This window comes from Anolis carolinensis, chromosome 5, assembly GCF_035594765.1.
Source record: "Anolis carolinensis isolate JA03-04 chromosome 5, rAnoCar3.1.pri, whole genome shotgun sequence".
NCBI lineage: Eukaryota > Metazoa > Chordata > Lepidosauria > Squamata > Dactyloidae > Anolis > Anolis carolinensis.
Window position 1 is genome coordinate 15,965,918 of NC_085845.1, and position 14,206 is coordinate 15,980,123.

At 37.6% G+C, this 14,206-nt stretch overlaps 1 protein-coding gene across 4 annotated transcripts in view; it reads right to left on the reverse strand.

Moving 5' to 3' along the window:
• Window positions 1–14,206, reverse strand: part of lin54 (lin-54 DREAM MuvB core complex component) — a 35,932-nt gene continuing 21,726 nt past the window's right edge. For 3 of the 4 annotated variants that reach the window (XM_062981567.1, XM_062981568.1, XM_062981570.1), the window contains 8 exons: window positions 13,549–13,640; window positions 12,346–12,417; window positions 11,542–11,644; window positions 11,148–11,285; window positions 10,602–10,804; window positions 4,367–9,532; window positions 2,344–2,400; window positions 1–1,965 (listed from right to left, as the gene is read on the reverse strand). In XM_062981567.1, coding sequence (XP_062837637.1) covers window positions 9,331–9,532; window positions 10,602–10,804; window positions 11,148–11,285; window positions 11,542–11,644; window positions 12,346–12,417; window positions 13,549–13,640 — 810 coding nt within the window. In that variant the 3' untranslated portion in view covers window positions 1–1,965; window positions 2,344–2,400; window positions 4,367–9,330. The remainder of the gene's footprint in view (window positions 1,966–2,343; window positions 2,401–4,366; window positions 9,533–10,601; window positions 10,805–11,147; window positions 11,286–11,541; window positions 11,645–12,345; window positions 12,418–13,548; window positions 13,641–14,206) is intronic. The other variant, XM_062981569.1, reaches the window with a different exon arrangement.

The window sequence follows — 14,206 nt, forward strand, 5'->3', positions numbered from 1 at the left end:
TTGCTATGATAATAATTTTATTTATATCCCATCACCATCTCCCAAAAGAGACTCAGGGCAGCTTACATGGCAACAAAAGTGCAATCTAGAAACATATACATACATAAAAGTTCACCCACAATGAGCTACACAAAATATCATAAAATAACTTACAATAACTGAGAATACAATTTAAATTCAAATACACATTGTGAAAACACAATAAATTAAAGCTAAAAAGATATACAGGGTGTTAGAAAAAGAACTCCCTAGTTTTAAGTATAAATTAAATGGTGAAAATAATGAAAAACTACATCGAGTACATACAATAAAAGAGTACCTTCAAGTTTTGTTTTAGTATTAGTAGACTTCAACGTGGGATCCATTTGTTGCCCTGCACACGTCAAGACGATATTCCAGTTCTCGCCACGTATTCACCAACATATCAGGTGTAACTGTCCCAACTGCTGCAATGATTCTTTCCTGTAAATGATTGATGTCTTGGATCTTTTCACCATACACAAGATTTTTTACGTGGCCCCAAAAGAAAAAGTCCATTGGGGTTAAGTCCGGGCTTCGTGGTGGCCAAGAGATTGGGCCAGCCCTGCCTATCCACCTTCCCGGAAAGCGAGTGTCAAGAGCTGCACGCACATGGTTACTGTAATGAGGTGGGGCACCATCTTGTTGGAAAAACACAAGCCCCTTTTCTGCCTCAATATCTTCCATTTGGGGAAAGACATACTCTGTCAACATCTTGTAGTAAATGTCCCCATTTATTGTTCCTTCTACAAAAATGAAAGGACCAATCACACGGTCTTCCATCAAACCGCACCAAACATTAACTTTGGGAGAGTCAGGTTGATGCTGAATAACTTCATGTGGATGCTCTGCCCCCCAAATTCTGCAGTTATGACGATTAACTGTTCCACTCACATGAAATGTAGCTTCATCAGAAAATAGAATATTTTTCAAAAAATTGCCATCATCATCAATTCTGTGTAGAAAGTCAATAGCAAACTCACACCTTTTGATTTTATCAGTAGGTTTTATTTCATGTAACAGTTGCAATTTGTAGGCACGCAAATGAAGTCTTTTACGTACCACATCATAAACAGTACCTTTAGGCACTCCTAATTCTAGACTACGTCTGGCAAATGACTTATTTGGGCTCCGAACACATGAAACACGGATTTGTTCAACAACATCTTCAGAAGTTCTCGGTCTACCTGGCGATTTTGCTTTTAAAACACTACCAGTTTCCTTGAAAGACTTTAGCCAATGACGGATAGTTTTTGCTGTGGGTGGTTCACTATCATACTGACGTCTAAAATTACGTTGCACTGTTATAACAGACTCAGTTTGCACAAGCCAAATAACACACTGTGCTTTCTGTTGCGGAGTAGCCATTGCACTGCACTGCACTGCACGCCTGGACTGAACTGAGGGAACTGAGCACTGGCGCCGTCTCAAGGTCAAGCAGACTTGCCAACTCTACAAACCAATATCATAAGTTTATTTAAACTTAATTTTTTCTATAGAATTTGATCTGGGAAGTCCAATTCAGATGTCAGTTTTGGTGGATTACATCATCAAAGACTCAGCATAAGGATTTGGTTAACTAGTTAAAATTCATGAGTAAACCAGGTTTTTTAACATGAAATTTTGAGGGTTGGGCGTGAAACCAGAAACACATGTGCACACACTCGTCTAGGTCCTCATCTTAAGACTGTTGGGGAGCTGGACTATAAGTTTGAAAAAAAAAAAACATGAACAAATTCCTAATCACAATGTACATATCTTATTTATAGTGCATTTTTAAATTAGTGACCTAATGACTGGAATCCTGTTAATCTCAAGTAGAGTATTCATAAAACCAGTTGAACAGAGAGCCAATTAGATATTCTAGTTGCAACTAACAATAAACTATTCTTGCTGTTTCACACGGGTCCATTGGGTTACCTTGCTATACTGGCAGTTTCCTGATCCCTGAAAAAAAAGAAAACATTATTATGTAAAAGTATTCTTCATATTCATTTTGCTATTTTTAATTACACTATATTGAAGAATCTGGTAGTTTTTAAATGTGGTGTCCTCATTCAAAAGATGAATAATCACAGCAAATCATGATGTGAACAGCAAAGGGTTTAATCACTGGACACCAGGGACAAAGCAGCAGAAATTACTCCATGTAAGGCAAATACTTCAAAACTTACAGAAGTTGTGCTTTTCAAAGAATATTAAATGACCATAAGCAGCAACTGTTATAAATAATACACTTTCATAAACATATGCATACTACTCATGAATAGAGGTCTTTAAAATAAAAACAAGACTTATTTTGAAGAAAAATTAATAAAATTGCACCTCGAGGGATTTGGGATTCCAACATTCCTGGTAGCACGTTAATGGAAAAATTAATTCCTAGGAAAGTAGAGAAGACAGTTTAAAATGCTTAGCCTTCTGCCAACTCAAAACACTGGACATAAAAATATGCATGTATAAGCTGGAACTTGAGGTATCTTACAAAATAAAAAACAAATACAAGGAAACAGTTGCTACCATATTTCTTACTAGGTAAGGGCAAACTTTGGCCCTCCGGGTGTTTTGGACTCCAACTCCCACAATTCCTAACAGCCTACTGTTGTTAGGAATTGTGGGAGTTAAAGTCCAAAACACCCGGAGGGCCAAAGTTTGCTCTTGCCTGCCTTATACACATTTTTTACTGTACCACCGTGTTGCACGCAGCCTGGGACTACAAGAGATACAATGCCATGCAATGACTAGCCAGGAAAACATGCTTAGCAGATGACAGAAGCTCCAGCCATTCCTAATACAATTTGTGTAGGTCATAAAAACGTCATTGCATTCCTGGCAAGAGAATGTCAAGAAGCATGCCATGTTTCTAAGAGAAACCTAACATGAATTTATTATTGTTATATTTATTTATATCTAGATTTTATCTTTTTGGTATGACACAAAACAGCTCACATCATTTTGTAAAAGAACAATTTTAAACTCACAATCTACAAATTTTAAACCAGTTGAAGTAGGAAACAAAGGTTGAGTTACATCCTAACACAACACAATTGTGTGTATATATATATATATGTGTGTGTGTGTGTGTGTATTCCTAACTCAATTCATTATAGATGTTTGATTTCTTCCCAACTCTAATTATTTTATATGTACAAATATATTTACATGTTATATGATATATATATATATTGCATTTAGAATGAAAATTGTTTTGACTTAAAAAAAATCAAATAGCTTCAGACTATTTTATCCTTTAAAAAGAAAATATATAAAACACACACACACACACGATTTCTCAGTCTGAGGCTCTGGTTTCTTCCTAACACAACATGACAAATCTGTGTGTTGTCAAAGGCTTTCATGGCTGGGATCACTGAGTTGCGTGAGTTTTCCAGGCTGTATGGCCACGTTCCAGAAGCATTCTCTCCTGATGTTTCACCCACATATATGGCAGGCATCCTCAGAGGTTGTGAGGTCTGATGGAAACTAGGCAAGTGGAGTTTATTTATCTATGGAATGTCCAGGATAGGAGAAAGAACTCTTGTCTGTTTGAGGCAAGTGTAAATGTTGCAACTGGCCAGCTTGATTAGCATTGAATAACCTTGCAGCATCAAAGTCTGACTGCTTCCTGCCTTGAGGAATCCTTTGTTGGGAGGTGTTAGCTGGTGTCTGGAATTCCTGTTTTGTGAGTGTTCTTCTTTATTTACTGTCAAAATTTCAGATTTTTAAAAATATACTGATAGCCAGATTTTGTTCATTTTCATGATTTCAAGCATGCAGGCAATTTCAACAGAAAAGAAGAAGCCATGAAAACGTACAAAATCTGTCAACCAATATTTTAAAAACTCTAAAATCAGTACAGTAAATAAACACTCTGAAAACGGGAATTCCAGGCAGGAAACAATCAGGGCCAGCTAATCACCTCCCAACAAGGGATTCCCCCAGGCAGGAAACAGCCAGGCCTTGAAGCTGCAAAGCTATTCAATGTTAATCAAGCTGGCCAATTGCAACATTCACACTTGCCTCAAACAGACGAGGGTTCTTTCTCCCAACCTGGACATTCCACAAATATATAAGCCCCACTTGCCTAGTTTCAATCAGACCTCAACCTCTGAGGATGCCTGCCATAGATGTAGGCGAAACGTCAGGAGAGAATGCTTCTGGAACATGGCCATACCATCCAGAAAAATCACAGCAGCCCAATGATTCCGGCCATGAAAGCCTTCAACTATACATATATACACAATAATAACAACACAACAATAACAATTTATCTATTAAATTAAAATGAATAATTATCATGGTGCGTTAGGAAAAAATTAAAGACTCTGACTCGTATTAGAAAACACACCTCATGTTTCCGAGCCCAGGTCTTTGATTCTGAAGCCCGCTCCCATTTAACCGCCCTCTCTCCACAGAGGAAACAAGCAAAAGGAAGTCGAACAGAGAAACTCCCCTGACCTAGCCTCGCTTCTAACTGTGCCGCTCCCTCATTGGCTTAAACGACGGATTCATTTTGATTGGCCTTCCTTTCCAAGAACCGACCAATGAAAACAGACGTAAGAGCCAATGAGAAACGGGCGTAGAAAAAGAGGCGGTAAACTGAGGAGGACAGTTTGAATGGCTCTTTTGTGTCATGGGTTGTTTTATCGCGAGAGAGGGAAGAAACAGAATTGGCGCGAAAACCCTCCCTCTTTCTCGCCTCCTATTGGTTAGTAAACGTGGCAGACGGGCGGGGCTTAGAGACAATGGAATGATCCAAAAAGAGAAAGAAAGGGGGGGGGGGGAGAGAGAGAGACAGATGGACGAAACCAACTCCCGCTCTTGGAAAGAGACAGTCACTGAATGGGATGACACGTGTCAGTGATTATTGGGAGGTTTTTCCCCCCGCATTTGTTTGGTTTATTTTTCTTGTTGCAAGAAGTGTACCTGATTTGAGTGTATCCTACCTATTTCTGTTCTAATATCCCATGCCACTTTGTATTAAGATGTAAAGTGGTCAATATTTGGTGTCTTACATTAGTTTCATATAAATTAAATAATAATCATAATACCAAAAATGCCCAAAATTTCTTGTATGTACTGTTCTCTCAAACAAGTCCTACTTCATGGTTAATAAGCCGAAGTCAATGATTAACAAAACTGTTATCTAAAGCTGCATCTACATTGAAGGATTAACACAGTTTGATACCACTTTAAAAGCCATGTCTCAATGCTATGGAATTGTGGGAGCTGTAGTTCAGCAAGGTCTTTCTCCATCCCTGACAAAGATTGCCTCAACATGTTGTCAAATGCTTTCATGGCTGGAATCACTGGGTTGTTGTGAGTTTTCCGGGCTGTATGGCATTCTCTCCTGATAATAGTGGATAATTAGTGGATAATCTGCTTTGAGCTGGATTATATGAGTCTACACTGCCATATCAAAGCAGACAATCTGGATTTTATATGTCAGTGTAGAAGGGGCCTAAGTGATAATGTATGGCAATGGGTTCTCGTCCCTTCTATTGTTTATTTCAATGAGTCAAATAGCATTTGCCAATTTGCTGCAAGTTTAAAGGGGCATGCAGTACCGTGCTTCCTCGAAAATAAGACAGTGTCTTATATTATTTTTTGTTGCCAAAGATGTGCTACGTCTTATTTTCTGGGGATATCTTATTTTTCCAGGAAGAAGAATTCACATTTATTGTTGAACAAAAAAAAATTGAACATGTATTATATACTGTACAGTAGTTGTCATCATAAACCAGCATAACCAAATTGTGAATCCTATCAAGAATTTCTTGTTACTACCATTATTTCCATATACAACAGTCTATGGTACGTTACCAATCCTGCATGGTCTGGTGTTCTGTTTGGTGGGTATGCTTCTAAACAAAACCTTTGCTAGGTCTTACTTTTGGGGGAGGCCTAATATTGAGCAATTCAGCAAAACTTCTACTAGGTCTTATTTTCAGGGGATGTCTTATTTTTGGGAAAATGGTATAACAAAATAACCCCAAACCACTAAAGCCACAGATCCACTACACTTCAAACTAAAATGGCATTTGCTCTGCTTGATACAAAAGAAAGCTTAGTATTTAAGATTAAATGTGGATAATGCCTAAAGGTAAAGGTTTTCCGCTGACATTAAGTCTGGTCATGTCTGACTCTGTGGGTTGGAGCTCATCTCCATTTCTAAGCCAAAGAGCCTGCGTTGTCCATAGACGCCTCCAAGGTCATGTGGCTGGCATGACGTGCCAAGAGGAAGGTGCATCAAGCCAACCCTGACCAGAATTGCCTTCCACTTGGAAACCGGTGCCCTCACTGTAGATGAACATGCGGGTCAAGAATAAGGCTCCACAGTCACCTGAAGGCCATCATATTCGGACAACAAAGGATCACCTAAGTAAGTAAGTTTAGTATTCCTAATTAATAAAGAAAAACGTGAAAGAATTCCACTTGAACATAATAGTATAAACGTTTTATTTTTTCCTTGTGATTTATGACATTTGTTTGTTTGTTTTTTTACAATATAGAAAAAGTGTCCTCTTTGAATAGTCTAGTAAATATAAATTTAATTCTATTTAGATGTAAACCGGAACTAGAAAATAAATCCCCAATACTGCCCCTCTTTCAAAATCTGCTGACATTAAATATGATACAAAAATGTTCGGCCCCAGCACCTGCCAGTCATTTCTATAGGGGCTTGGGCAGAATACTGCAAAATTCCAAAGAAGTGGAGACAATCATGCTGCAGGTGTGCTCCTCCATACTTTTTCTCCCAGTATCTCCTGAGAAGTTGACTATTTTTACGAGTTTGTTGAGCAATGTAATACAAAGAACTAAGCTTTTTTCCCAAAAAAACAACAACAACAAACCCACATGAGGTGAAAGAAGGGAAGAACCAAGCTAAGTACAAGACAAGAGCCTGTTTTAAGAGACAGAAAACTAGATCTTTGATTGCACCTTTTTTTTCAAATCTTTTACACATAGTTCCATCATACATAATCTACAACTGGAATCCCAACTTCACAAAAGGGTTTCTGCACACTTATATAAATACACATCACAAAAAAGGTGCAAGTTCAAATAAGACAAGACTATGTACAAAATTAAACACCAATTTAGTTCTAGTCAAAAGGTTGCATATTTTTAAAAAAATAACTTGATCAAATATTACTTTATCCACTTACACTAATTTACATTTATACAAATCTCTCATCCTACAGATGCTTATGTAATTAGCAAAAGGCGAGTTCTCACCATGTTTTCTGAAAGATAGCACACATTTTTTTTTCTAATCAAGAGCTCCACTTGCTAAATATTCTGCAAAAATGAATATCTTCCCTTTCAGGAGTTGTGTGTGAGAGAGTTATTATGTGCAATGCATGCACAGGTACATAATAGAATACATATGTACAGTTATATTTTGAAAAAGTCCCTTTTAAAGAATTGCAGCATAATAATTACAGAGCATATTAAGATGGCTAGGAAGTGCTTTGTAATTCAAATACAGAATTTAAAATCAAATTTGTTGAATAGTTTGTCGTGCTAGAAAAGCATGCAGTTGTGTTTATAACATTTTAATAGCATTTGTCACAAATATTCTCGCTTCTAAGCATCTCCATTCAAACAATACAATTTAATCCTTTTTCTTGTTTCACCAAGTAATCTTTAGGTCTAGTTTTTTTAATACAGTGCAAAGCTAACACACTGCACTACTTCATTATATTTTAAAATATCAGTCGAAGCAATATCAAAAGTACACATGGCTTGCAGTTATTTGAGTACAGCTAATTTGAGCAACTCGGGCGAATTCTTCCTAGGACTTTGCTCTCTATTAAAAAGGAAACGCCTGACACACCCACATTTCTATGATGGATCCTTTTCTGCTATTTGGGAAAATGCAGTTTTAGGTAATTTATAAAAAGACAAATCTACGGTCTCATTATCACAATCCAACAAATGCTCTTAAATACACAGAAATCAATTGTCTCAAATGATCTAGGATGGACTAGCATCATCTAATGGTCTGTGTTTTTATTCTAGCCAAATCTATACACAACTATTACAGTTACAAATGTACACCTCATCTTTAGAGAACTGTGCCTTCAACAATTCAGCATTAAAAATATATGAAAACAATCCTTGACTCACGTTTATGCATTCCCACTGACAATGGGATTCTACAAGTCACTTTCAGTGTACCAAGGGGATTCCTTCAATGTCATAAATTGGATGATCTCCTTTCAAAAAGAGCTTAATAATATGTGATCTAATTTAGGAGAGAGGACTGAGTCTTGGTGGGCAAACGATCAGTTTCATCCCAGTCAGTAGAGATAATTTTATGCATTGGAAGTTCACAAGGTAAAGACTATTTTAAGATTATATACAGTACTGTTACTGTAACTGGATTCATACTGCCATAATAGAACATATTTGGATGATTAGGAACTTACCCAGAATTTGTTTATTGAATGGTAGTTAGAGCAAGATAAATTTGCCTCCGGTCCTTCAGAGGGCTGAGGGGTGTTTGAGTCATGTTAAAATTCTCTTACATTAACATTTGTCCAAAACCAAATGAATATAGTTTGTTAAAATTTGGACCATGTGCTACAGTGATATATTACTTTTAAAAAACTTACCAAAATCGTTTTACGGCAATCTGAAGATAGGACACATATTTTGACCTTGATTTTCATATATCTATATATTTCCATAGCTAGCTACAGTAATGTGCTACTCTTAATCAACACAAGTATTTCCACTGAAGTCAGAACTTCAACCAACAAGGCAAATTTGCATCTCTTTCTAAATTGCTTTTCTGCAAATATTTATTTATTTACTTTTGTTTACCACCAACTTGTCTAGGGACTATCAATGTGCTCTTGCGTTGCTGAGTGTCCAAGATCCACTGGTCATTTTAAAGGAAGTGTGCTCAAGAGATGTTTCTAATAGACTTGGCAATGTCTGCCCCCCCCCCCTCTCTATACAAAATTCAATACTATACATGTCAAATAATAAGTTAAAGAATTATCAGAATAACATTTTCTAACAGCAAAAGAGGGGGGAAGCCTTCACAAATCTGCATAGTCCTGTATAGTTTAGAGGGTGAGGAAAAGAAATATACACATGGCAGAGGAAAAAAATATACACATTGCAGATGTTAAGTAGAAGAAAGTTAAGCTACAATGGTACTCGTCATTACAAAGCTCTATATCAACATACGCCAATGAAAACCAAGCAGCACTGAGTTAAGAATGAAGACGGCTGCTGAGAACAAAGTGTCCACGTGCCTTTTAGTGTCCTGTTTAGACTTCAGCTCCTTTTCAAGAGTTAGCAGTTCATGGCACAAGGGTCACTTTTAGACTTCCCTGCTGAGTTAATGATTCTCATCAGGCAACGCCCAAACTCTTCCAGAATAATTCGTTCTGCTGCCGCCTTTGACTGCCCTGCCTTCTCTGCCTGTTCCGCCTGTGCAAGTAAGCAGTCACACGTCGCATCGGCAACCTCCTTCGTCACAAAGGTAAAGGGTAACCTGGCAAGAGAAGGACATGCTTGCATGTAACACATTGGTGAAAACCAGGTTTTGTTTAGAAGCCAGCTTTATTTCAGGGAAGTTTCACAATATTTGTCAAGAGCATGAATCAGAGACACATCCTTTAGGATTCCAATGTAATTCCTCAAACTGTGAAGTACTGTACATCCTATTTCCTCTCTGAGTAATGCGACTGGTCCTCTGTGCTGCAGGTTTGACTTTTGCAAATTTGGTTGATTAAAATGTTATCTCTATAAATCTCACTATGACTCTATAGTTACATTGAAACATGATTGTAAAGTCCTGCTTGGAAGAGCTAGAGATTCCTAGTAAGAACACCACTCTACGGCCAGCTTCCAACAGAGGTAGACCACACAGTCATGCTGGAGGACTGAGAAATTCATAGAGAAGTGTTCTCTCAAGTAAACAAATAGCATTGTTATTGTTGTTGTTTCTATCCTATTTTTTCTCCATAGGGACTCATGGTGGCTAACAATAACATGACACAATCCAATAAAATTCAAAAACACAGAAAATGCAAAATGCAAAAATGAAAAAAACCCCACAACTGAATATTTTTGTCATCAATACAAGTTAAAATACAGTTAAAATATAATTAAAATTACTTTTTAAAGGAAATTTCACCCCCAAAATCCCACCCACAAATATCTCAGCACCATGCCCCCATCCTCCCCTCCCCAAAAGCCTGCTGTCACAGGGAGGTCAACTTGCTTGCGGAAGGCCTGGTCTCTCTTGGGAGGGAGTTCCACAGTCTGGGAGTAGCCACTGAAAATACCCTTCTCCTTTGTTCCCACCAAGAATGCTTCAGCAGGTGGTGGGACAGAGAGAAGGCCCTCCCCAGTTGATCGTAGATTTCTACCAGGTTTGTAGAGAGAGATGCATGGACCTAAACAGTTTCCCCCTTTTTATTTTTTTTACTTTCATGGGGAACCTATACTGACTGTATCATTTAAGAAACTGCACAAAGCCAACCGAGAAAGGTGGGGTATAAATATATAATGAAATAATAATAATAATAACAACAACAACAAATTGGATATGGACAGACCTTCCCCCACCACTGGTGAGCACTGGTGCTGGCCTTGTCAGTAGGTCTGAAATCTGCGAGGATAGCTTTGTTTTTGCGGCAGTTTGTTGCTGGACTCGTACTTCCGCAGCATCAGCTAAATGCATCAATGTCTTCCGCTCTGGACTTTCCTCAAAGTTCTTGCAGCCAATGCATTTACAAATTGAAGAACACATAATCTTCGCCTAGAAAAATATTATACAATTTATATATATATATATATACACACACACACACACACACACATACATATACACACACACACACACACACACAATGTTTATTTGATTCAGTAGTCAAAATTATTGGTTATTTAGGATACCTTTCAGTGAAGCCAGCAAAAAACATAAACCTTATTAATCCAAACTAACACTGCCATAATGAATTCTCCCTTTCAACCTCTCCATATGATATAATTTTCATCTAAGAACTTATTCAAATACTTCTTGCATTGTTTTTTTTTATTCAAGAGAAGATAGGGAAAACCATATTTAAGGGTTTTTTTTACAATGTTATTTCTAGTCTTACCTCGTAACATTCACAATAGTTTTTGAGGCATCCAGACCGCTTGCAGTTGCAACCTTTGCTGTGCCGCCTGTCTGATTCACCTTCTTTTCCCTTCCCTATTTTCGGCTTGAACGCTTCAGGGTTTCTATCAAGGCAAGCCTAAGAAGACAAAGGCAAAGAAACGTTCAAAGCAAGTAAATGATGGAGACTTAAAGCCAGTTCTTTGCAGGAAGAACTAGCTGAAACTCTTTAGTTCAAACTCAATTATCATGCCTCTCGATACCATCCAGCCTAGGAAGGATAACAAAGTAAGAAAGGAACTTTCTTTTCAAAGATATCAATGACATTCAGAAATATATTTCCCTAGGATTCATCTACCCTCAACTAGAGTATTCCGTTTGAAAAGAAATCCTACCTTGATTGCTTTTTGTCTATCATTTTCATGATCCAGGTTGTTGTAACAATTTGCACAGTTGCAGTTGTTGCAGAATTCGCCGTTGGCAAAGCAATCACAATACCTAAAACAGAAAACCCAATGATGGTTTAAAAAGAGTAGTTGGTTCTACACTATTAAATAGCAGGTAATGACAACTTGCAGATTGCATAACTAGAACAAACCTAAAAGGCTGCACCAATTCCTCCAAGCAGGTTCATAATAGGCCAATAATCATTTCAAGGATATTTAACAGTGCCTCCCAAGCTATGTATCACAAAGTAAAAATTATGGAGTCGACTTATGAAACAATCATTATCAAAGGTCAGAGTTATAGACTTTTAGAAGAGAAAAAGAAGTCTTCTGATCCTTCCCTTATTTATGAACAAAGAGAGGGTTTTCCCTGAAGCAAAATAAAAACATAGGCTTTCTCTATCAGCTTTGCAGCCAAACTAAATCGACTTGGTCCACTAGACAGAAGTTTTCTTACACTTCTTACTCAATTAACCAAACTCACTGAAGGTTTGTGTCCAAATACATCCTGTCCTCAAGTGGCATATCCCATCAAAAAAGGCCTTATCCTACCATGTTCATGGAGTTTAATAACTATTGTGCAGACTGTAGCCACATCATCTGTTGCTCAGTAAGACTAGATAACAATCTAGAATCCGTAGGACTCAAAATCTCCACTTGTTTATCATTTTAACAGCCAGTTCCAATACAATTGCTGGAAGGAAAGTGGAATGTTTAACATTTGAAGTTGTCAACAGAAATTATTATACTTACAGTTTAAGACACAGTGATTTTGTACAGTTGCATGGCTTTCTGGGACGATTTGCGGATTCAGAAGGAATTACCCTGCAAAACAATTGTAACATCTTCAGGTATTTTGCTCACAGGAAAAAAACCAGAATGGCTACTAAATAAGTGCAAAGATGTAGGACGAGGGTGGAGACGTTGTGGCCCTGGAAAAGCCACGTTCAATTCCACAATGGTAAAATGTTGTCTAGCTTTAGACCAGTGTCCAGACTTGCTTCACTCCTATTTCCCTGCTCTGTGACATTTAGCCTCTCTTTAGAACCAGAAGTGGACTCCTGACAACTTTCAATTTTGTTTCATTTTGTTTGACATCCCATGCAGCCACCAGAGTCCTGGGGCAGAAAAATAGCTCCTGGACCTACTGCTGTTGTCCATCCTTGCTATGGGACAATTCTGCCTCAGATCAGCCTACAAAATCCAATGTACCCAAATCATTCCATTCTCAGAGAACAGGACCGTAATAGACAGTTGCTTCCAGAGCACACTATGTTCCACAAGAGAAATACAAAACCAGATGATAAATACTTTAGGATCATTTTCCATAGATACCATAGTACTTGCTCTGGCCTTGTTTCTTGCTAGCCAGTTTCTACCAGAGACAAGTAATTTAGCTTTTGACAGCCATTTGGTATAACTTCAATTATTCTAATTAAAAAGACACAGAACAATTACTATTCTCCTCCATCCCAACTCCCATTGCCCTGGCCTTAGAGGGAGAGAAGAAGAGGCAGTATGTACTGCAATTAATATCTACCCTCACTGCCATCCACTTTCCTTGTGAGTTGCATCCGATTTAGATTGTAAGCCTATGATTGTAAGCCTATGACTGCGGATGACAAGTGGATGGAAGCAAAGATCGTGGTAATATCTGAAATGGCTTTACAAATCATCTGTTTGAACTACCTATGTCCATGTGTTTTCATGTCCCATGTCTTTGTAGTGAACTGAGCTAGCGGCTAAAATGACACAACTGGTCAGCTAAGCCATATACAAACAAAGCAAAAAGATAGAAGGTAGTGCTGTGGAGGAAAAGTTTTTTTGCTCCTAAAAATACACTTGAGATTAACAATCAAATAATGGACATCATTTTCAGTTAATCTTTCCCTTCCCATTTGAATTAAACACTGTTCAAAACTAAATACAATTTTAACTTATCTATCCAATACACACCCATTAAATGGCAGTCTGGCTTGGGTCTGGATACTAGATGTCCCACTAAGACTGGCGTTGCTTGCTATGGATACATAGGATGACTGCTGCAGCTAAAAGAGCACAAAATTAGTACATGATTTATTGTTTGTAGATTAGTATTTTCATAAAAAGCAGCCTTAATCACATGCTGCTTATTCTGTGCTTAAGAGTCAGAAAGCATTGTTCATGACTATTTGGATGGAGGAAGGAGAATAATTTTGTCATCTTGGATTATATTCTCAGGTTCAATATATACATAGGTTTCCAGTGGCAATGAAAACCCCTTTTATAATTTACTTATATTTCTCTCTGAATTTAATGAAACAGATGCTTATTTCAGTGCTCATGTCTCATAACACCATCACATAATTTGGGTGCCTGGGCTGAAAAATTCATCAGCTATCACCATAACATAGCAAAACACACTGCTTTATTTAACACTCTCTAGGAATCAATGCTATAGCCAATCTGCATTATCTACCATCAAAGCTCATTATTATCTTACTTAGGCTACATTTCATAGCCCAACAAAAATTAGCAAGAATAAGAAAATCTTGAATGAGATAACACATTTGAATTCTGTTCTCCTTGGTTTCCTTCTCACTGATAAACCTCTTATATAATTTCTCCATAACTA